At 40.7% G+C, this 24966-nt stretch overlaps 1 protein-coding gene across 1 annotated transcript in view; it reads left to right on the top strand.

The window, feature by feature from the left end:
* Positions 1-7011, top strand: part of mdfi (MyoD family inhibitor) — a 30123-nt gene extending 23112 nt beyond the window's left edge. The window contains exons 4-5 of the mRNA XM_032514131.1: positions 3624-3980; positions 4712-7011. Of these exons, the coding sequence (XP_032370022.1) occupies positions 3624-3980; positions 4712-4965 (611 nt within the window). The 3' untranslated portion in view covers positions 4966-7011. The remainder of the gene's footprint in view (positions 1-3623; positions 3981-4711) is intronic.
* The last annotated feature ends 17955 nt before the right edge of the window (positions 7012-24966 follow it).

The raw sequence follows: 24966 nt of genomic DNA on the forward strand, positions 1-24966 counted from the left end.
CTATTAAATTTTGTTTGGGAAAAAAAATTGGAAACACTAATTAAAACTTTTTTAAAAATAAACATACAGAAACACTTACCCTTTTCCCCAAACTTTTTGTAGTCCCTGTTTAAAAAAACCCAAACCCTGCAAGAAAAAACAAAAAAGTCTGGGAAAGATGTTTCGGGGAGACTAAGTAAAAATATTGAAATTTTTGTGCAATTTTGTGAAAAAGAGCTTTTTTGGGACCAATTAAGTCAAGCCCCCTAAATTTTTTTGGGAAATTTGGGAAAACCACAATTTAAAAATCTAAAATTTTTGTGTGATGAGCAAATATTTTTGGACCACCCAGAACTTTGCCTTTTGGGGGTCTTAATAAAAAATATATCTTTTGTAGTACTTTTGTTTTTTTAGCAAAAAGGCAGATTTGTGGATACACAGTCCATAAATCTGTCCATCAATCCTTGTTCCCTGTTTTTTATCTTTTTTCCCAGTTGATTTTTGGGGTGCAAATTTGTCCAGGAAAAAAATATGTTTCTGCTCAGCTTTGATCCAGGTCAATAGAAGCATTTTTAACACTTTCAACACTTTACCTACATAACAGACAAAATGCACCATTGAGCGTATAATCTTTTTAGAGACGACAGAGTTTATAGTCATTCTGGTGATCATTCCGCAAGGATAAGTAGAAGGAGAAGGGGAACAACAACTCGGGCTTGAAGGAGGGGTGTAAGTACAGGGGAAATGAGGATGGGAGCAAGAAGGGAAAGGGCAGGGGGTTGAATAGGGGAAAGTGGCTCTCATTCAACTATGTGACTCCTCATGCTTGCTCTCTGGCCCCACCTCACAGACGACATCATGACATACACCAGCATGAGGTCACAGACCCCCCGTGGAAACGCTTTTTTTAAAACCACACTCCACACCGGGGTCCGTCTCATCTTTTTCCCCTCATTTTTTTTTTTGCTGTTTTTTTTAAATAGCTTCCCTGCTGAATCTTGCATTTATATCCACCCCCGCATCCCCCTGGGCCAATATCACAAGCCCAACCCTTTCTTTTAAATTCCCTTTTCTTTTCTTTTTTTATCTCAGACAAAGGGGCCTTGTTTTTGTGTGTGGGTGTGTGTGAGTGTGTGTGTGTGTGTGTGTGTGTGGGTGTGTGTGTGCTCATACGTGTTCTTGCATGCATATATTTCTGTGTGAGTGGGCCTAACCTCAAGCTCTGTTTGGAGACAGTCCTGACTCCCCGTCTCTCTCTCTGTCTGTCTGTCTGTTTGTTTGCCAGATCCCCCTATGTACTGTACACACACATACACACACATGCACACACACACACACACACACACACACACACACCACACACACCACACAACCACACACAACACACACACCACACACACACACACACACACACACTAAACCTTACAAAAAGTATGAATTTTTCAACAACTCACAATCCCCTGGACAATACAGACGTAGAGGGAATACTAAAAAAATTGCGCACAGCTTCCCTCCCCTCTTTCTAATCCCCTTCTTCCCTTACCGACCTACATCTTGGCCAGCTAAGAGTGTTAAAATACAGTATTGTGGAAAATGCAAAAAGGCAGCAATAAGGAAGAGAGACAGAAAGGGATGAGATAAAGTGAGGGAGGAAAAGAGGAAGAGAGCAAGACATAACACAGAAGAGCAGCAGGTATTGACTTTTGACATACTTTAGAGGAGAAAGTATGGCTCCCGCTCACTAGCCCTGCACATGCATGCACGCCTACACACACGTACAGGCCCTGCAGCCTGCCAAACATCTGGAGCAAAGTTAGAAAACGCTGAATGAAAGAATCTTTAATAACACTGGATTGGTTGTGTGACCACGGCCATCAGCCAATCAAAACAGGCCTGGATGGGTTATCTGTCTCAGAGCGGTTATCGAACAGACGCTTTTATTGCCAGTTGTGTTTCATAGCTAGAGCTCAGGACCACACTGTTTGCCTCCCAGTGCAACTACGGTATGTGTGTGTGTGTGCATGTAAGAATTATGGCGTTTGCTTTGTTTTTCTGTGGGTCCCATTGTACTTTACACTGCCCAGTTTAATTCTAACCACTCCTCTCGACACCAGATGCTTTCAGGTCAAGAAAATATTTAAGGCCTCAATAGGATGGTATTAAATACTACCATAATATATAAAACCCAGGCCTCCATTTTATTCTTCTTTTCAGGGTGTGTGTTTGATTTGGCAGCAATGGTGCTTTTCTGCCCACATCTCTCTGGCTGGGTAGTTAGTACTCAATAGCACTTGGAGGTAAAATATACCAAGTAGTATACTGAGCCAAGATTAACAAAATGCGCATGCTCTCAAGCGTTTGTAGATACTCTCATGTTGAATCAAAACTGCATTCTCTCATACTTCCGATACTGAAACATTGAATTTTCACAGTTTTCACAGAGACAAACACTCTTCTCCTTCTTCCCTCACACTCTTTTTGTCTGTCTCTTTTTAGTTGCGTAAGAGTCTAGACAAGTAGGATCAGGGGTCAGTTTAGTAAACACATAGCTCTTCCAATGAGCTATTGCCCTTCGGGTGGGCTTTGTATTTGGACTCAGTTTCCCAGAGCCTCCCCTTCATGATGCTGCATCAGCACAAGTCTACAACTTCTCTTAATACATCCATGGTCTGCACGCATACACACTGAGAGGGGCCCGGCCCTCAGAACTGTACAGCGATCAGCCACATAACCCACTTATGTTGGCGAGCCTGCTCACACACTTAACACATACAGTATTTCAATCAAGAATACTTGCATGCCCATATGTACATTGAAAGCACTGTTGCTCAATGTATTAGTTCCTTCTGTCTTTACTGGCCAACTCGTAAAATCCACTATTTCTGTGCAAAAATGTATTCCAAAGTTTAGCCAAAAATAATATCTGTAGTCTGAGTTAGACAAATCAAGCAGATAAAAAGTTACAGTCTTTTTGGTTCAAAATTCACTCTTTCTATTCCTGCACTGGTTCAACAAGGAAACACAGACAGCATTTGGTATTAAGAAAACATTAACTTTTAATACATTTTTTTCACAAAAAGAGGAGAGATTTTGTCTTACATTAAAACTGCTTTTGAAAGGGATTTCTTTTTTAATCAATCAGCATTGCTTTCAATGTATATAATGTGGACAACTAAATATTGTTTTAAAAGAGACTTTGACACTTATCATTAAATAATAAAAACAATAAGTGACTAATTTTACACATATGTTCTATCTTTACCAGAAACAACATAAATGTGTTCAGATTAGTACAACAAAACAAGTGCTATATTCTACTACTCAATAAATAATTAACAATTTTGTTAATTGATCAATCATTAATTGTATAGAATAATTCTTGGTTTTGTTGACAATGAGAATTTTCAGTCAAAATGTTTGAACGCTGTCAGTTACGGTCCTCATGGTCTGTCCTCAAAGGATCAAAACAGGAATAGTTGTACACTATTTTACAATTCAACAAAATCAATACTTCCTTAATGGTTTAGGTTATTTTGTCAGTTATATGATTTGAAACCAGCAACAGGGACATTTAACAGCATTCATTTCAAAATGTTTATTGTCTACAGCCTATTGTAAATGAATGTACTTATGTCCCTCCCCAGCTCAACCAGCAGCCAGATCCACACCCATCCACCACACCCAGCCATGTCGGACACAGCCCAGCAGCCAACTACGCAACGGAGCCAAGCACCACGCACATACACACTCCCCTCACACGCACTGTCCGCATCACACACACGCCCTCCAGTCCAACGGGGTCAGGAACGGGGGCCCTCATGGGCATCCTAAGCTGGGCTCCCTCCCGAGAGGTGGATCATCCACCTCCTCATCCTCTTCAGCAGGACCCAAACAGACCAAGAAGTTGCAGTCCAACTCCTCCATCACCTCCCAGAGCAGCAAGAGGAGCAAGAGCAGCTCCAAGAGTAACAGCTCTCAGATTCCTACGGAGGCACAGGACGGTGAGATACAGAAACAAATTGGGGGGGGGGGGATATATCAAGGTTCACATTAAAGTTTGATTGCACATCTGGTCAGAGTAGAGGATCCGAATTTGTCCTTTGTTCATCTTCTCTGACCCAAAAAAACAGTTAAAGAAATCACTGTTGAACCCACTCAAACTATGCAAAATTGATGTGATAAGCACCACCTAGGACAGTTGTGATTGTTTCAAAAAAATACAAAGAAGCCAGAGCGGGTTTTTTATTACTTTACGTTCGTGGACTAGATCCATAGCAAACAGTACAGTATTTATCTTTTTCAACTCAGGGTTACCGTTACAATGTGAAAGAGGCCACCTTCTATTTTCACTAAAACTTACAAGAACAGACTGTCTTAAATACTGATATTTAGAGCTCAACCAAGTGAAGTTTTGCTCTGTGGTTGAGCAGAGAGGTAAAGATAACAATCTTATTGCCAAGAAAGCCCTATTGCCCTATTAAAGAGCAAATGTGGTAAGTCAGTGTGCTGATGCACAACAACAAACTCAGTTTCATTTTTTAAAATTTCAAATTGGTTTATTGGCATGACATGTACATATGTTTATAGAGAGCATATAGAGAAGTAAAATACTGAATGAAGGAGAAAAAAGAAGCAAAGCTGATTAGAATACAAACAAAGAAAGTACTTGTGAATGGTGAAGGTTAAGAACCTCACTCACTCACTCTGTCTGTTTGTCTCTCCTTCTCTCCAGACTGCTGTGTTCACTGTATTCTGGCCTGCCTATTTTGTGAGTTCCTAACTCTGTGTAACATCATGCTGGACTGTGCCACCTGCGGCTCCTGCGCGGGTGACGACTCGTGTTTCTGCTGCTGCTGTGCGTCGGAGGAGTGTGGCGACTGTGACCTGCCCTGTGACATGGACTGTGGCATCATCGACGCCTGTTGTGAGTCTGCAGACTGCCTGGAGATTTGCATGGAGTGCTGCAGCCTTTGCTTTTCCTCCTGAGGGCCCGACCACCACCAAAGTAGATGTTGGCTACACACTCCTACAACAGGAACAACTTCAAACAGTGTTTTTTTAGGGCTGAGAAGCGCTACACCTTTTGTCTTCGTTGCCTGGTCTTTATGGTTTACGTTATATTGGCTGGCGTAGTTGGCTCCACTATGTGTCCATTGTTTCTTACAAGGTTTGCCAAGAAAAAGATGCTGAGAGCAGTCACTGGTGAATTCTTCCTCTTCCTTTATTGATCGATGGGAACGGAGCTTCCCTGCCTTGTCTTTGCTGTTGGTCCATTGCTTCACAGCTGGATGTATGGTGCAGAGTGAGTTCCAGCAGTGGTCCACGAGTGTCTGCCAGGCCGTGCAGAGCTATTACTACAATGGAGCCCCTTGTGCCGTCTAAATACTGGAGTTCCCCAAGCATGAAAAATGACCTCCAAAGGCAAATGAGAAAATGGCTCTATTTAACCGGATTTAGTGTTTCTGTAGATAAGAGCAGCAGCATAATGGGAAAATGGATGCTCAGATCTTAGTAGAAATGTAGTGTCCTCCTGTCCTTGGCAAGGTTAAAATCTTCCAGTTTGATACAGTGGCCTTTGTGACACACATACACACACACACCACACACACACACACACTCACACACAATAGAGAAAACATTAATGGTGGCTTGTGGCAATATTACAGACAAATTTCTTTTGTTAATATGCATCTCACTTATCAGACTTATTCAGAGAAGAATCATGAGAGTGCCATGCATCAGCCTGAAGATGGGTCCATTAAATGGGTCCTGTAAGTGACGGACATCAGAGCAAATGGTTGACAGCATCGGCCGTGGACACATTCTCTACTCTAACATGTGAAGGGAGAGATTTCTTAATCAAAGGTCTCTCCTCGTTTAATGTTCCACATCTTGTTTACTTTTACATTGTTTTTTTTTGTGAGGGGCTTCGTCTGTATTCAGTGAATTCCTCCTCGTCTGAATGGTCAGAGCTTGTAAAGGACTGGTGGAGGATTGGAAGGCATCATCTCTTTTTTTAAATGTTTCATTATTCTTTGTCGTTCTTGCGATGTGAACAAATGGCCTTGGCTTAGCTTCAGGCCTGAATTTTCATGGAGATTCCTCGCCTTTACCAAATCTCTATTAATCCTTGTTTTGTAGATTTTAGTTAAGATATTTGCATTTCTCCTGTAATGTGAAAATCACATTTCTGTGTTATTGGGTTTTGCCAGGCTCTCTGTAAAGCAGTAATGCTCAACATTTAATTTAAATCCTGAGTGAGAATCTCACGACATTATGCTAAGTTAGATCCATATGCTCGTAGTATGAATGGTACGCTTTTGATAACACTCTGGTACGCTCAGATGCATACTTTCTCCAACCCAATACCTCTTGAGATGTACCCTAGATCTGTTGTGCATTTTAAAATGACTTGATACAAATATCTCTCCTCTCTGATCAAATACTGTTTGTGCAATCCTTTTTTCTAGGAAATACCAAGGAGTTTTCCTCTTACTGAACCTTAATTTCGAGACCTACAATTACTTGTACAGGTACATTAAATGGTCTTCACTATGCTAATGTGGCTGTGGTTTATTAAACCCTATTTTAAGGGCTGAAATATAACACTGTTGAATAAGAATATACACTAAGGCTGTAAATCAACCTGATGACTCATCATGTCTGTTTATATATCAGAATGAATGGGTTTTACATTTTGACACGTTTCAATTCAACTGAGATAAAATCCTGGAGAGCCCTGGAAAACAATGCTATTTTGTTACAGTACAAAGTGATTTATGAAGGGAGAACTGGATCATGTGTAATAGACGTGATTACAATATAATTTTGTTTGGATTTACATCATAATCCAAGTGCAGATTCAGACAATGTTCTCTGATGCCAGACCAACCTTGTCACAAAATGAATAGGGGTGGACCGTAGTCTATATCTGGGGCGTGTGAAGGCTAACCCATATGAGTTTGAAACCAAAATAAAAACACTGGTTTGTTAACAACATAGGTCAATCATTACAAATAATAAAAAAGAACCAACAAATTTAAGTTAGCTTTACAGTCAACAAGCTAATGTTAGCATAACTTGGCAATGGTTAGCCCGCAGTGGAAAAATGAACAATTAACATTGTTAAGACGAGCAGGAATTTGAATACATATTGACATTTTTCAGCTAATACCCTCCCAAATTATATATGTTTCCTATCATTTATGACTCAGCATAACCACTCAAATGTTGCTTTCCATTATGTTGAATAGATTTTTATCCATCCATCCATCCATCCATCTTCATCCGCTTATCCGGTATTGGGTCGCGGGGGCAGCAGCTCCAGTAGGGGACCCCAAACTTCCCTTTCCCGAGCCACATCAACCAGCTCCGACTGGGGGATCCCGAGGCGTTCCCAGGCCAGGTTGGAGATATAATCTCTCCACCTAATCCTGGGTCTTCCCCGAGGCCTCCTCCCAGCTGGACGTGCCTGGAACACCTCCCTAGGGAGGCGCCCAGGAGGCATCCTTACCAAATACCCGAACCACCTCAACTGGCTCCTTTCGACGCGAAGGAGCAGCGGCTCAACTCCGAGCTCCTCTCGGATGACTGAGCATCTCACCCTATCTCTAAGGGAAACGCCAGCCACCCTCCTGAGGAAACCCATTTCGGCCACTTGTACCCTGGATCTCGTTCTTTCGGTCATGACCCAGCCTTCATGACCATAGGTGAGGGTAGGAACGAAATTGCCCGTAGATCGAGAGCTTTGCCTTCTGGCTCAGCTCTCTTTCGTCACAACGGTGCGTAAACGGAATGTAATACCGCACCGGCTGCTCCGATTCTCCGACCAAACTCACGCTCCATGGTCCCCTCACTCGCGAACAAGACCCCAAGGTGCTTAAACTCCTCCTGTTTTTCTTTTGGCTTAGTTGTAAGTGAAAAAGATTAGCTGTCATTTCAGTGTGCAATGCCTAGGAAGTAATTGTTACAATTAAACAATTAAATCTAAAAATAGATTTTTAGTTTGCTCAAATTCCTGTTTCCAGCACAGATGTAGCTGGAAGAATAGAGTCAACAAAATCTTACCTGCAATAGACAGCAACTTTCTTTTTTGGCAGTAGATCATATAAACATGTCTGAACCTCATGTGAGATAACTTGTTACCAAATGTAGCTTCAACAGGGTTTTTGAAGAGGTCCTGTTGGACTGGAAAGTCCAAAAGTGGTAAGTCTGTCAATACTTCAGCTCAGTTTTGCTATGCAACATAAATCATGTGAAACAACATTTTAATAAGGTCTGGGTTGAAAAACAGTGAACACATCATTTAGGTTTTATTTAATGATGTTGGAATAATATTTTATGACTTGATCATTAAATATAACTTTATGTTTATACTGAGAATGGGGGGCGGTCTGGCGGGATAGAAAACACTGATTGGTTGGTCTGGAGATGGAGAACACTTCTCTGGATTGCAGAGATGGTTTGGAGATATGAATTTAATGTTGTGTCTTATAGGTCATCATATCATCTTTGAAAATGTCCCTTGCACTCAGTCAAGCTATTACAGTAATACTTTCTATGTTGTCCAAAGTTAGTATTATCAGTATTTTGCTATAATTACTTTGACTACAGAAATTTCTAATTGTTGACTTTCATGGATTTATTATCTTATTATGAGATGTAATTTGGATATTGTTTTAAAGGGCTGACCACATCTGCTAGTATTATGAAAGTTATTCTAGCCCAGCTAAATTGTAACTAGAAGTTTATATTGTCCACTATAATGTCATTTTGTTTACACTACCCCCATTTTATGTCAATTTAAATTGCTGTCCTGGAAGTCACATTACAATCTCTTAGTTTAATACTGAATAAACAATGTGAACTCCAGGCTATATGTATCATTCTTTCTTCATTTTCACATAGGCTTGAAGCTTATTACATTATGACCTTATTACATTATGGTTACATAAATGTGACCATTTTTCTGTCTTCAATTCTTGTGTACTGTAGTCTTAAAAAATGTCTATGTAGCAATGCTATGACATTAATATAATCACAAAGATTTGCTTATTCATTATCTGGATAGTGTCAAATTACCAAAATTCAAGATAAAGCTTATACTATAATTAAACATTTGACCTTGGCACACTTACATATATATTAGGAAGGCAAAAAATGTATTCACTACAAACAAGGAAGGAGTACATGTGAAGAATGTGTAGTATAGTTTATCATCACATTCTTCTCAATGCATTTTTTTTTTACTTTTGTCTTAAAAAATGACTCAAACCGACTAATCGATTATCAAAATAGTTGGCGATTAATTTAAAAGTTGACAGCTTATCGATTCATCAATTAATCTTTGCAGCTCTACACGTTTGTCACAGAAGTAATGACTGGACTACAATGGAACAGCTCTACAGTTTTTTCTGATGGAGGCGGTAAGCCCTTTTGGGGTAGACATTGGGCTTTTTCACTTTATAAACCTATAACATATACAAAAATACATATAACACAATGAAGGAAAGGGGAAAAGCCAAAAAGCATATAATGAGCACTTTAATAAATCAACATGTAAAAAGTACTTTAATGTGTGGAGCATATTTGAAATGCTTTACATACTTGAAGTTAAATCTATAACAGCAAGAATTTGTTTTTGTTAAATTTTGACTGTCGAGATAAATGTAGTAAAAAGTATATTATTTGCATTTGAAAAGTATATAAATATATAAGCAGCATAAAATTGAAATAGTCAAGTAAAGTGCAAGTACCTCAAAATTGTACTTAGGTACAGTACTGGTATCACCACTGGTTAGTTGATACACAATTAATACCACACACTTTGATTGAGGCTGCTTGATAACCATTCAGCAAACAAGCAGAGAAGATTAAATAGTAAATTGCCAAACATATTGAAAAACAGAATAAAAGTTGACATAATTAGCTTAAGGTAAAGACAGCTCAAATGTCTGTAAGTATGAATGCAAACTTGACCAAAGAAAACTGACAGTTCAATTCACTTTAATATAATTAATAGTGATAAATAACATCTATAATACTATTCAAAACAATGGAAGGGTGGAATTGATTAAAATTCCCATATTATGCTCATTTTTAGGTTCATAACTGTATTTTGAGGTTGTGCTAGAATAGGTTTACATGGTTTCATTTTCAAAAAACATCACATTTTTGTTGTATTGCACATTGCTTGCAGATCCTGTTTTCACCCTGTGTTTAGGTCTCTGTTTGAGCTACAGAGTGAGACATCTCACTTTTATACTATCTTTGTTGGGAGTGGCACATGTGCAGCTGCTAGGTGTGATCACATCAGATAGACAACTCTTTCTCAAGGCAGGATTAGCTAGGAGACTTCTTTAAATGAGGTTGGGTGCACTTGTGAGATACCAGCAGAACAATGACATGTGAGTAGTTCTTTTGTAAATTATGGTGAACTTGTGTGTGTGTTGTAGCCGTGTTTTGCCATTGAGAACGAGCTAGCATGCTAGCGCTAGCATGTGCTACGGTTTGTGACGTAGAAAGCCGTGCAGATTTTGACCAGCTCTACCGGAGACTAAAGGCAGAGGATATTCAGAAACCCATATCTCACTCAAAACAGTATGGATGGATTTTTCCAAGTTTGTATTTGTGTGGAAGCTCTAGAAACACAAAATAAAACCCCAAGTCCCAGGAAAAGTGATTTCTTCATAATATGGGCACTTTAAGTATTTGAGCTCATCTTAGCTGTGGGGGGGACTGCAGACAAATAATATACTATTAATATAAAACAAACTAAGCAACAAATAGGTTAAAATGTTGTTGACGCAACCATTAGAGGGTATGTCTAACATGTGCAACATGTGCAGTGTTTAATAAAGTGATCATGTGGTAGAAGCAGTGGATCTACAGTATATTAAGGTCAATTTCTCCCATTATGAACAGTGTTGCTGCTCATCTTTTCCCTGCTGTGTTTTATCATATCTTCATTAGTATATTGTCACAATCATCTTTGCATCTGCAGATTTTCCCATACCCCACCAGATTAGTTGTCTCTGAGCAGAGCAGAGAGAAACTGTGGGGAAAGGGAGAAAACAGAGCAACAACTGAGCTCATGCAGAACAGAGCCCTTTAATGTGTTTTTTTTAATGGCTTGCCAAAGTCGTTCAGTAGGAATGTGTGTTCGGGCCAACACATGAATGTGTGGAGAAAAGCAGGGGACTTTTAGCGCTTGAGATTTTCTTCTTTTTCTGACTTCATCTTTCCTCCATTTTCATTCTCTTTCTATCTTGAAAATGGCCAGCAGTAATAAAAGTGGCAACTTCCAGGCCTGAAAAGTGAAGGCAATGCGAAGGGCCTTAAACCATTCTACCAGCAGGGGGCGACTCTACTGGCTCCAAAAAGAAGTCTGTTTCTAAAGTCTATCAGAAATTGACCTTACTTCTCACTTGATTTGTACATTTTCATAATGAGTTTAGGGTCTCAATCACTCCTTGTCAAGTCTTCTTCAATAAAGCATTTTGTTCATTTAGTAAATTATGGTCCCATTTATTTTAAAATTGACAATAAAGCATGGAATGCTTTAGGGGTGTGGCTACATGCTGACCTGTCAATCAGGACAGAGGCTTAGCAATGCTAACCATGGCACTTTGTTCAGTAAAATAGCCATGAACTAGTGTTTTGGTGTGGTTCATGTTGTTGTATTAATCATTGACCCTCTCACTGGATGTTTTCACTTCATCAAAGTTAATTGGAACCTTTTGGTCCCCTCAAAATGTTTTTCTTCTGCATTCTCCCATCCAAGCTAGCTAGCTAGCGCCAGCATTAGTTGGAAACTTAAGGTAAAGATTGCAGATTTTCTGTACTGCCGTACATGCAGACAAATGGCGCCAGTATCCGGAGGTCCACTTTTATCCGCAAATGAATCTCCACTGAATGACTCACATCAGAAGGTTTGAAAAAGCGAGTTTCCCCTTTTAGCATTTAGCTTAGCCAGTGCCATTGAAACCATAAACACTTGCTTAGCGTCATCCTCCCTAGCTCCGCCCTTTTGACCAAATATGGTCACATCTTTCTCCAAAATACAAAGATGGTGACGGCCAAAATGCATGCGTACTTGTGTACGCGTACTTGTGTACACGTGTGTGCAGTCCACTGGGTGTGAAATGTTGGCTTTTTGTAGACTGCGTGTCGAATTCACTGATAGGAGGACCCGGATTTGGCTCTAAAGGCAAAGTCCTATGAAGGGGTCACGTACTGTATGTTTGTGTGCGTGGGCCTGCCTTCTTATGTGTGTGTTTGTGTGTGTGAGAGAGAGAGAGAGAGAGAGAGAGAGTGTGTGTATGAGGGAGGCAATTCAAATGACTCAGGTTAGACAGAGATAAATTCAAGCCCCTCACTGGGAGACATAGAGGACATAGCTGGACATAAGTGTTTTGCAGGAAGCCACGCTGTAGTCAACCCTTATTTCTTGTCCATGTACACACAAATGTGCAAAAACACAAACTCAACAAATCAAAAATCATCCACACTCCCTCCAGAAATTTCACATGCACAAAGCAGGCGCAAGGGACAAGTGGCTATTGAATATTAACCATGAAATTACAAAGGCTGCATTCTAATGGAGGTGAAGAGGTCATAAGCTGGGATGGAAATCATAAATTAATACCCATGACATGACAAGCCGCTCGCCCTTGGCTCCCACTAAACATAGCTCTACCCTCCTCCACTCCTCCAAGTCACCAAGCCACCTAGAGAAGAAAATACTCAATTTATTATTAATTTTGGGTCAAATGAATGCCACAACATACACAGAACGCATACAATATGCCTGATGCTTTTCTGATGTGACTATTGTAGGAGGCAACACCCATGTAACCTTCATGTGTGGCTACATCAATAGGGGTTATTGTTGAAGTGTTCTCAGGAGGACCTCTATTACAATTTCAACAATTCTGCATCCTTTGCAATTAATTTCAATCCGTGCCTTTTATAGCAGCGCTTTGGCAACATAATTTGTGATCACTCTGAATGGCAATTATGCTAGCTGATAATGTGTGAGAATGTGACATTGCCAGACAGAGAAAAGAACACTACATTCTAAATGCAAACTTGAATATGATTCTACTTTTTTCTTTCAGCCAGCGGCTCTCAAACATTGGCCTTTATATAAACTCATTAGTGCTCAAACTCATGAAAACACATTCATTTGTCTCAAAGTTTACATACTGATCACTTAATTGATTGATTGTTTTAATGTCATGCAAATAAAAGTGCCACACATCAGACTGCAAAGGTAAAACAACACTTCTCACAAAAAATGATTAATTAGTACACAAACTCTTCACTGTGAACCAAAACACTTTGCCGCCTCTCAAGCTCTACAAATGAATTCAGTCACAAAAGAAGTTCTCTTTCTAAAATACTGTTTAAGTCTTTTATAATCATCCAGCCGGAAAAAAATCAGCAGAGAGGGAGGACATTTTTCTGAAGTGTAAAGTTCTTAAATCATCAAAGGAGCAATGAAGCATAAAATGGACTTTGTTTTCAATCTAACCTAAATCACATAGCAAACTCCTTTCTCTCAGGGAGTCCATCCTCTGTTTATGTGGCTCATGTGCCTGCAGCATGTAGTTGATGAAAGTTGATTAACTTTTGGTTCATATGTACTGTTAGGTCCAAAGTTATAGTGGTTGCAGGTTTGCACCATTCATCACCAGATTAGCTGTATACACTGAAGACTGAAGCACCAAACACAACCTGGTTTCACATTCCAGCTCTTATTCTGGGATAACGTGTATTCACATAACACCTCAACACCTTCACATTCGCCAGTAATATTTAGGCTCACATGCTTAAGCACAGAGACTTAACCACATTTATTTTAATAGGACGTTGGTTAGAAATTGGGCCATGACTTAATTGGCCATTCAAACTTTAAGGGAGGAGTTCTGATGCTATTCTTGCTTTTAACCACCGTCTGTTGAACAAAGTTATCAATGTCACTGGGTAATTGCATACATCACATCCTGTTGCATCATGTTTCTCTAAATGTCAGAGTTAAAACAGTTCAAACATCTCAGTGTTCAGTCCATTAAATAACTGTGGAAAACAAATTGAAACCTATTATACCACGACTGGCTCTAAAGAAGAGCGAGGAGAGCTCTATCAGGCAGCTGTGTGAGTCAGTGGCACTAGTGCCAGCAAATCCTTACAAAGAAACATCTTTTCTTCCTACATGAAAGGCTATGAAGAGGGTGGTAGGCAGAAAGAAAGAAAGAAAGAAACTTTGGCATCTTCCACCATCTTAGCTGGTGTTCAGATAATATTTGCAGCTCTACTTTTTTGAAACACAACAGAGATAAAAACACTGTATTTAAATATGATTTTAAGCCATTAAAAAATGTTAAATCATAGTCCACATCAACAAATTAACTTAATTAAAGGGAATTTGACCATCTTTCATAACATGGCACACTGTGTTCATTAGATGTTGATTACATGTTCTCCTCTTTAACAGTGCACAGCAGTGTTTTACAACAAGTTGAACTGAACCAAAATCATGGCAAGCAGACAAGCTTGGATCAGCAACAAAAATGTGTGTGTACCGTATTGAGTTACTGCCGCTGCAGGACTACTGAGGGAACCACAACCCAGTGGGCTTCCATGGAATACACACACCCACACATGCACATTCATGCAAACACTCATACACACAAGAGTTGGCTGGACTGAGACATTTGTTTCTGCTTTGGTCTCACGGAAGCAGCAGCAGCAGCAGAGCAGTAGGCCTGAGCAGTGAAAGTGGGTGGAACACAGCCTAGGCAAAGGATAGATGACCATTTGCATGTGTGAGCCCTAAAAAGTATCCCAGACCACCTGATATGCGTTTTGACGTCAGTTAGTGTGAGAGAGACCAGACAAGAAAAAGCTTTCTTAAGCAGCTGGAGCTCTGCTGTATAGAGTTGCTTTAAAAAGGAAGGATTTTTGCTAAATATTTCCTTATATGACAAAAACACAGAAGCCCATAACTCCCAATATGATCTTGGAGGGATGTTCTCAATTCAAATGTCTATTACATTATATGTCTGATACAAACCTACCCCCATATGACCATGGGGTATGCATAGCTGCAATGCAGCTGAGCGAACCAAGTAACCCACAGTTAACATTTCTACATATACAGTGTTGGGGAGTAACATGGATATATGCACCAGCTTTCTGTATTCAGATGACAATTTAAATAGTTTGTATTTAGAATACAGTTACATTGTTGAAATCAATAGATTAGATACTTCTCTGTTTCACAAGTTTATTCCCTATGTAAATAAATTAAGGCAACTCAATGCATTTCCCGAAAGCCCCAATATGAAAACAAAAAATTAGCTTTTTGCGTGATCACTGATAGAGGTAGAGATGGATCCAGAACCGGCACAACAGAGCCAGGGCAGGTATGTGTTTCAAGCTTGGAAATTCAAACATCGTTTCACATTAAAGAAAGAACAGGGAGAATGAAATTTAACATATAATGTGCAATGCAACCTCTGCTTACTAGCAACCAACCTCCTTTCAGCGTCCAAATTACTCCCCCTCCTATCTGAACCTTCTTAAAATAAGTTTTTTTTTTTTATTTGCCAAGGGTAGTTGTCTGCTGTAATTTTACTGGTCACCTTGCTATTTGTTGTATTGTTGTATCAGGTAGCTACTTGCTTAGTTGATGTGTGACTTTACATATGTGCTGATTTACTGACTAGCCCTGTTTGACATGCTAGCTAACATTAGCTAAAATTAGCCCATGGTAGCAAGACTGCGGTTAGATTTTTGTCGTAGGCTATACAGTTTGGGACTACAAATACAAAAATCTATCTGCTTGTTCATGCACACATTCAGCCAGTTGGAACAGAAGAACACACCAGAATAGGCATGTTTAGTAAACAGTATTTGATGGCCGCATTCCAACACTTAAAATAAAATTCAATGTGGAAGTATTCCAAGTATTCAGAATACGTTACTCAGATTGAGTAACGTAGACAAATTACATTTTTGGGCATGTACTCTGTATTTTGTAACGGAATATGTATACAAACACTGTATGTATATTAATTGGTTCAAATATTATCACTGCTGAGTTTTAGAATACCAGGCAATGACGCACTGAATGAAAGAGACTCCAGAATGCAGGTCAGGGACAGTGAATGTACATAACTGAAGGATTTGGGGCAATAACCCATTCCCACTCCACCAGCCACAACCACTCAGGCGAAATTTCAGCCACACTTTACCCTTGCCTCAACTTAAAGGCCGAGTTGAAAGTAAAATGCAAAAATCATTTAGGGATCATTAAAATACTTTATCCATCCCAGCTGCTTGTGAATTCAGCATAAAGAGAGAGAAAGGCAAACAATAAAAAGGGAGAAATTGAAAAAAGGGGAGACATAACTGCAAACTGAATACATATTGAATGCCATGTTAGCAAACACACACGCACACACCAATCAGCTCCACGACAGGGTTGGCACTCCTCTCTCTCTCTTAGTGTAGCGCTCCTGTCAGACAGGCGAGGTGCATACAGAGCAGACACTGCCACTTAAGAGTAGGCTTTTGTCTGTGTGGGTGGGACATGCCAGATACCTAGCGCTGGCACCACGACAACAAAGCACTGCCTAAAAGTTGGCTCTCCACTAGCGAGGAGTATTCCTCCAGTTTGGCTGATGCTTTATGTCTTGTATTTTTGGGCTGATGACTCACCCAAGGCCTTATTAAAACACTAAACCTCATGATACTAACATTATAATTTATTTGAATAATGGATAATTAATCAGTGCTCATTTGCTTAGCTTGTTCTCACATTCAACCAATAAGCTTGGTGATAACCCACAGCCAAATGGAGGGACATACTAAAGCAAGAGGAAGTCATCAAAATGGGGTTAAAACGGATGCTATATACAACCCTGAGAAGACTGGTTAAAAGATATATATAGAAAAAGCATTGTAAAAGTACTGTTACTTGGAAGAAGGTGTACTCAATTAAATGTAAAAGTATTTTTGTGAAGGTGAACTTAGAAGCAAAAAGGTCAATAAAAAAACTCATTAGAAGTCAATGTAAACATTAGTGGAACAACATCATCCAGAGATCGGTGATGTCCAAACTAACAATAAATTCAATTTCTACAGACAACACTTTGCAGCGTGCATATGCCTAACTGATTATTATAGAAAAGAGGACTCAGACAATTGAACAATAATGAGAAACTATGGCACATGTTACGCGTATTAAACTACAGCTTAACATAAATAACCTGCCTGGTAGAAAAAGTATTCTTAGAACGGTTTTGCTTCAGTTTCTTTGTTAAACCATTTCCATCCTAACTGCTGTTTTAGTATTTCTGTCTTTCATGTGTAAATCATAAAAGATGAGTGACCTTGCAAAGAGCACAGGATGTATTTCTGAGGGCAGAGCGCATAATGTGGAGGAGTTGTTGGCAGGCCCGACCAGAGATAAGAAGAAAAGCTACTGATTGCATGAACCAAAGAACTAACTTGACTCCCAACTCATTTAAAAAGACACTGTTGTGAATAATCCTCAGCCATTTTCTGTACTTGTGCTGAAGTGCTGTAAACTGACTCTACTTGCTGAAAGTAAACAAACTTTTAAGAGTGATTTTGTCCATTCTTTTATAAATAATTATCCTATCACTGCCATTTCTTATAAATTCAACAGTTTGATAAAACTTCACCAGAACAGACAACACAGAGTTGTATAAACTCCACAGCGAATGCAGCCACGAACACACCGCAAGCAAGGTTTCCCCACGTAGTGCACGCACACACACACAACGCTACATTTTACACAACACAACTTTCTTGACGTCTTCCTCTGTACAAAACGTAAAAACGGTCAAAAAGTTCAGTGTGGAACAATAGACCCTACTCTCACTAAATGGGTGCCATCTTGACTACAAAGCTGAAAGGAGAGGGACCGGGGACGTTGACCGGCAGCTGATTGGATGAACGTGACTCACGGGTTCTGGCTTCTACCGGATTTCAAAACCATGCATCATGGTGGCTTGTTCAAAATACAATCTCAAATTTAATGAAACGTGTTTCTAAAAAAACATTTTAAGCGAGAAATAGGCCATATAGTTGCTGAATCTGTTTGTTTTTGATCAACAAAGGTAAGTTTGATAGATTTTTGTCAGATTTTGAAAGGCAGCGAGCTGAGCCGACTGCTCATCATTTCCGGTAAGTTTTTAACATAAGTGTTCCTCTTGGTACAATACTAATCATCGAAAGTGGGCACTACGGCAGTAAGTGGTCAGTGCACATTAGCAGTGTACTGACGGAAGTATGTGAATGAGACACAGCCAATTAGTTTCTTTTTGTATTCTTCTCACCCCACCTGGAAGAACATCATTCTGTGAGTCTTGAGCACTGCATAGTCCTCCACAATCTTCTCAAGGTTCAATGTCTCAGCTGCAAACATTCCTCAGTGAACACAGAAGTCACCTGGGGAATCCAATTAGCGATTTAGCATTAGCATGTTAGCTACAACCAGAATGCACCTGTTGGTCACAGGACATGGGTGTGTTTTATTTGGGTCACTTGGTGTGCTGGCCGGGTGGTGCATTACATCATTGATCAATTAAGGCTCTCACCTTTTTTTGGTCGGTCTCTATACCTCAGCTCCCATATTATTTGTATAAAGTTGCCTTGCCTTGCTTATTTATCTGTTGGCATTGATTTTCTTGTGAAACTGCTTTTGTATAATAAATGTTTCACTGCCTCACATTTATGATTTTCTTTCCTCTAATTACAATGTTGAGTTGTAGTTACTGCACCAACCCTCATAATAATGAGTAATAGAGGCTCCTGACTACTCCATCTGACACGGAGATGAATAGAATAGGATATGTATAATTATCATAGACAAAGTGAAAAGATACAAGGAATGGCTGGTGATAGAAATGTACCAACAGGAAGATATTAAAAGCTGAGGTGGTAAATACACAGAAATGAGAGGAGAGGCACCCCACTGATTTAAGGGCACGATTATGCAACTTCTGGTCGTCCTCCACCAAACCCCTCTGGCTGCTCTTAACCACAGCAACGTGGCTCGGAGGGGCACTGGGAAGGGGGAGGGGACTTCCCCCCTTAACACGTCCATGTCCTCCCATCCCTGATCCCAGACCCCCACATCAGCCCAATATCTCAGCTCTCCCATCCTGCCTGAGCCACCAAATGCGCCTTTAACTCATCAAATAAGTTTCACCATTACAATTAATTCCCATTTTCAGCATCAAGTCACCTATGTTTACATTCCACACCTTTGGTAAGTCTCATTCTGACCATACTCTTTACTTTCGTACTTGAAAATCCTGGTTCCATACAAAAATGTTAATCTAAACAGAAGTTATTTACTTGTTATTACTTTTGGTGGAAACATGAGCTCAGAAAATGAGCACTGAGTCGATGGGGAGTCAACGGGCAGTTTTGCTTTGCTCTGAGCGATGTTGACTTGCGGCTAAGTTAGTGTGTGTGTGTGTATGTGCATGTTTGTGAATGTGTGAGAGAGTAAGCTAGCTAAATGTCAGCAGTTGGCAGGCCACACAAAAACAGGCTCCTGTTTTTGAGTCAAGCTGACTCATGCCACCTTAAGCAAACAGGGAGCACAGACCAGACCCTTGTCCTTACGCCATGCGTGCACAAGCATGTGTGTGTGCGTGCGCGCACACACACATACACACACACACACACACACACACACACACACACACACACACACACAGAATGCAAAGGTAATAAGTCAACATCTCACAAGTCTAAACAGCCTCTCCTCGTTCGGCTGCGTCTCCATTTGGCTTTGATACACAGTTTTGTCTACTTCACCAATGACCTACTGCAGATCTGGAGCCCTGTGCTGCCAAATGAAAAACCTAATGTCAACACATTTATTGGGTCATGTGGAGAAAAAATGAATGTGAAAGTGCCAATAAAGGTGAAATCCACCAACAAAACTCCATTGTTTCCCACAGCCAGTAAAAGCAAAGAGGAGGGAGTGACACATTGAGGATTAAAAAACAGAGAGATTCAATGTGAGAGAAGCATGAAGTGAAGAGAAAGAGAGCTTTAAGAGAGAATTAAATCAAGGTTTTTGAGGGTCGATGAAATCCAGAAGCTCACATTTAGTCTGGACAAGGGGGGTGGTGGCCCTCTGGGAGCGCACAGGAAGTGACGCCTTGTCCACATAAACACTTATTTCCTGTCCTGCAGGAGGCAGGGCACCTTGGACCATTGTCTGTGTGTCTATGTGTGACTTTAAAGAAAAAGGGAAACATAAAAAGCATGGTGGGTGGGTGTTATGGCGGAAATTAAAAAAAAATCTGCTGGTCCAGTTGACCTTAACTCAAGCAACCACACCACAGCGAGTGTGAAGGGAGGTGGTAGGGGGGGGGTCAGGAGACGGGCAGCAGCGTGGGTTGGGGTAATAGCCCGGAGACTGTTTGGGTCATAATGCTCTCATTACCATGACAACCTCAGAGCCCATTTCCTTTTAGCGCCTGTTGCTCTTGTGTAGTTGCCCACCTGCTGTCACATGTTCACTTCGATGAAAAGTAGGCTTTCAAACACAGTCAAACTGCAGCACATCACAGTGCTCCATCAAAAGCATCACAATCATTGTTTTCTAAGGCAAGATCACAAACCTCCAAATATGTTTTCATTCCATTCCTAAACTTGAAATCTCACTCTTGTTGTATTTTACCTCTGAACTTTACTACATGCAGTGTATCGAATGGCTTCCCTAACTAACAGTTCACTGCTGTTTACAGAGCACTGCCCGTTAAAGGGTCAGTTCATCTAAATCACAATTAATGGTGTCTCATGAAGCTAGGTTGGATGTTGAAACGGTCAGTCTGTAGGTCCACCACCAAGATCCAAACTGAAATATCTCAACAACTACTCAATGGATTGCTATGAAATTTGGTAAAGACACTCGTGGTACCTCAAAGGATGAATCCCCAACATTTTCTTTAGCGCACGCAACGAAGACATCCATGGTTCCTAGATGATGTATCCTAATGACATTGGTGATCTCCTGACTTTATCCTGCAGCACCACCATGAGGTTCACATTTGTGGTTTTGAGTGAAACATCTCAACAATTATTGGATGGTTTGACATGGCATTTGGTAGACACATTCATGTTCCCCCAGGATAAACTGTAATCACTTTGGTGATCCCTTAACTTTCAATCTAGCATAATAATTTATTTATTTATTTGATTAAGACAATGCACATTAATGAACATTTTCTGTAAATGCGCCAGTGTTAGCCAATTGGTTAATTTTCAACTGTAGTCCTACCTAGGACCATCATCAGGTCAATGTGTTGTTTAGTTATAACACAAAACTAATGGAATTCCCATCAGACTCAGCTGTACTTTTGCTTTTAGTGCTAATTAGCAAATCTTAGTATGCTCTCATGTGCTCCAACTCTATTGTCCTTGTAAAGTAAAACACACAGCGGCACTGGGGCAATAGCTGAAACAGAATCAACTTTTGGAGAAACGCAACCCGACATTGCGTTGTGGTGGTGAATCAAATAACCGGCAATCAGACAAAACACAATGGGATGTGACATGTTTCACCAGTAAAAAAACACCACAATGATAGGCCTTGCATCCTAGTTGGTTATTGAAAGTAAACATGTTTTTATAATCTGTTGATGCAGACGGACAATTCATTGTAGGACACGGCATACTAGCAGCATGGCTAAATGGTAGCACCATGGGTCATACAATGGAGACACCAATGGGCCATTTAAGTGACATTCCCACACTGCCGCAAATCCCTGCACTAATCGCTGCAAGGCCTGATTTGGTGTTTATGCAGCCTGGGGCCAAAACTATCTGCATAATTAAAAATTGCAAGGTGTAAGGGAGACAATATGCTTTTTTTAAAATATGGTAAAATGTAGGTAAAATGGCTATCCACATAAATGTGCTTTAACATAGAGTCTTAAGACTGGTTTGCTCTGCCCTACATATTGCCAAAGTGGCTCTGCTTCAAAACTGCTGTGATTAAAGGTATCTCAGTAACTCTTGCGAATGAGATGGGGAATGAACGACTTGATGTGTCGTGAGCCTAACTCCATTATCAACCTAACAGAGGCTAGAAAGCCACCAGCAGGGTGCAGCTATCTTGGTGTCCTATCTGTTTCTGTGGCAGGTGGGAATGATGCTTTTCTCAGTTGCCGGCCTTGCTCTGGTTTTCCTCGGACTGGGTCGTTAGATAGGATGGTGTCAGAAGAGATAGGGGCAGGAGGCAGCTCTGCAGACAGCTGGTAATGATGTCCTCTCACATACTGCACCCTGTGGATAATGGCTGTGGCGAGGCCCAGTTCATGGAGCAAGATGAAGCAGAATAGTCGGCGTAACAGAGTCCAGGGTGCAATCGTGTGAACGGCCTTGTCTACTCATCTTGCTCTGATTCTAGGCTAGCCAGCGTAGCGTGCAGCTCATTTCACACTGTGATTCTCTTTCTCTTATCTAGATCTGCTAGCTGCCAGATTGAGTTTAGAGGAACAAAATTAAGTAGCCTAGTTTTTCCAGATGTGTTGAGAAGTCACAGGATTGGATTTTTAGTGGAAGGAATTCAGCTTGGCCTCAAATCCAGCAAGAACAATAGCATTCATGATTTTACCAGAATACATGCATCACTTTTATCATTCTGACAGAGCCTAATTTCCAACTCCAAAGAAAACACTTTCATTTTGTGATATTCTCTTTCGGGAGAAAGCAGAGCTTTGTAGGTTTCATTGCTGATAAAAAAAAAAAATCAAAAACAATTTAAAAACTAGACTGTGCTACGGCTTATGATGGCTCCACACCTGTCAGTGTTCTCCTTATGAATTTCCTGTGTGCCCTCTCTGTGTGACAGTGAGGAGCCGAGCTGCGGTGTCAGCTGCTTCATGGATGAGGACATCATGAAGGCCCGAGAGCCGGATAGCTCAATTACACAGCACTGCTACTCCTGTAATACTAACGACAGATTGACTGGTCGGATGGAGATATTTAAAGGTGTACAGACACACACTCCTTGCCCAATGCATCAAGTCCTCAGTTCAGCCTGACTGATTTTGTGTCATTTTGTGTGTGTGTGTGTGTGTGTGTGTGTGTGTGTGTGTGTGTGTATGTTTCCTCTGTCAGGCCCTGCAGTGGACAGTGTTGGCTTGCTAGGGAAAAGAGAAGAGGAGAAGGGGAGTGGAAAAGCCAATTAAAGGAAAGATCACTTGTGTGTCTGCTGGAGTGTCTCTGAGAGCCTCTCACAGTTAACCTTTCCAGCTGGAGAGTGAGGAAACGAGAGAGGAACGAGGGAGAGGATGGAGAGTAAAAACTGGCCAGGGAGATCAGGCGTTTCCACTTTAATGGTCCCTCAGTGTTAGAGTGAAGCTGGTTAATTTGCCTTTACTTCTTTGGGTGCTGCAGGGTTTGGCTTCTGTCAGGCCAGCGTTCTGCAAGAAACTTATGTAGAAATAATAGAGGCTGCATGGATGGGAGATATTGTGTGTGTGTGTGTGTGTGTGTGTGTGTGTGTGTGTTTGTTTATGCTTATCAAGGTATATTTTTGCTTTCTACAGTAATAAAGCATTTCTAATAACACTTCCACTAAAGATCACACAATGCTGACCTTAAAAGTAAACAACATCAACTCTGAATGGGCTGCTGCATTCTTTGTGAGTGTGTGAGGAAGCAAAAGTGCAAGTGTGTGGTGGGTGAGTTGTAGCTATGTGCATTTGTGATTGTGAATCCAAGAGTGTGTGCCATGCATCACAGCAGCTGAAGACAACACACATTGAGGGCTAAATTAATGGATATGTGTGTTGGGGGCAGGGATGCTACTGACAGTGTGTGGCAGCATAAATTGGGGTTAGATTAATGCGATGCAGATCTGCCTCTGTGCTCTGACCCTCATCAGGGCAGAGATGAGCTGTGTGTCTCAATTAACCTCGGCAGCACACGGAAAGAATGTATACAAACACACACAGACACACACACACACACACACACACACACACCACTGCTGATACACAACATACGCAGATGCGATCAAGCTAGTGCTCAGTCCTCTCAAACAAAGAGCCCTAGCAAACACTGTATAGATTAAGAAACAGCTACAACTTTGTTTAGAAATCTTCAACCTTGTATGTGTTTGGGTTTGAGCTGTATCATGGAAAGTAGGACCAGTAGCATGATTCTCTCCTCTCCTCTCCTCTCCTCTATAATTGTATGCATGACACAGAGATTCCTGCAGTGCTGCCAGAATGATTGCAATTAAGGGAATCCCTCCTTCTTTCCTCCTCCTCCTCACACACACACACGCACACACACACACACACACACCACACACACACACACACACACACACACACAAACACACACACAAACACATAGACACACAAACTTCTCCAGTCCTCCCGCTACCATTGTGAAGGCCATTGCTGCTGGTGTGATGTAGCACACCACCCAGTCTGAAGTGTTCTTAATCAGGCTAGAGAGTCACAAATCCAGATAGGTTACAACGAAAGACGTGTCCATATATATTATAATAAGCAGCAGAGTCAGTTCGAATTTTATTGTTGCCCAATCACAACAGGTGATGAGACTGATCTGTTGCTTTTATTATCTAAAAGCACAACCGTGCACACTGTACCTGCATGCATTATCAGCAATCAAATGTGGACAGCTGTTTGGCAACTGATGAGAAGTGAAATCAAGGAGTGTTTCTTACGAGGTCAGAAGAAAAGACATTGCTCCTCCCAATGGTGAGAGACAGCATTGCATGAGTGTGAGGCAAGTGAAGCTAACTGAACAGAAATGAAAATGAATGTAGGGTAACATAGGGAGCCCGTTAACAAACACAACCCTTTTATTCTAGCAGACACGCATGTAGGACATTAATGGTAAACAGAATGAAGTCAAAAGGAAACGCTCAACACGAAATTGGGGATTTCT

This window comes from Etheostoma spectabile, chromosome 4, assembly GCF_008692095.1.
Source record: "Etheostoma spectabile isolate EspeVRDwgs_2016 chromosome 4, UIUC_Espe_1.0, whole genome shotgun sequence".
Classification (NCBI taxonomy): Eukaryota; Metazoa; Chordata; class Actinopteri; order Perciformes; family Percidae; genus Etheostoma; species Etheostoma spectabile.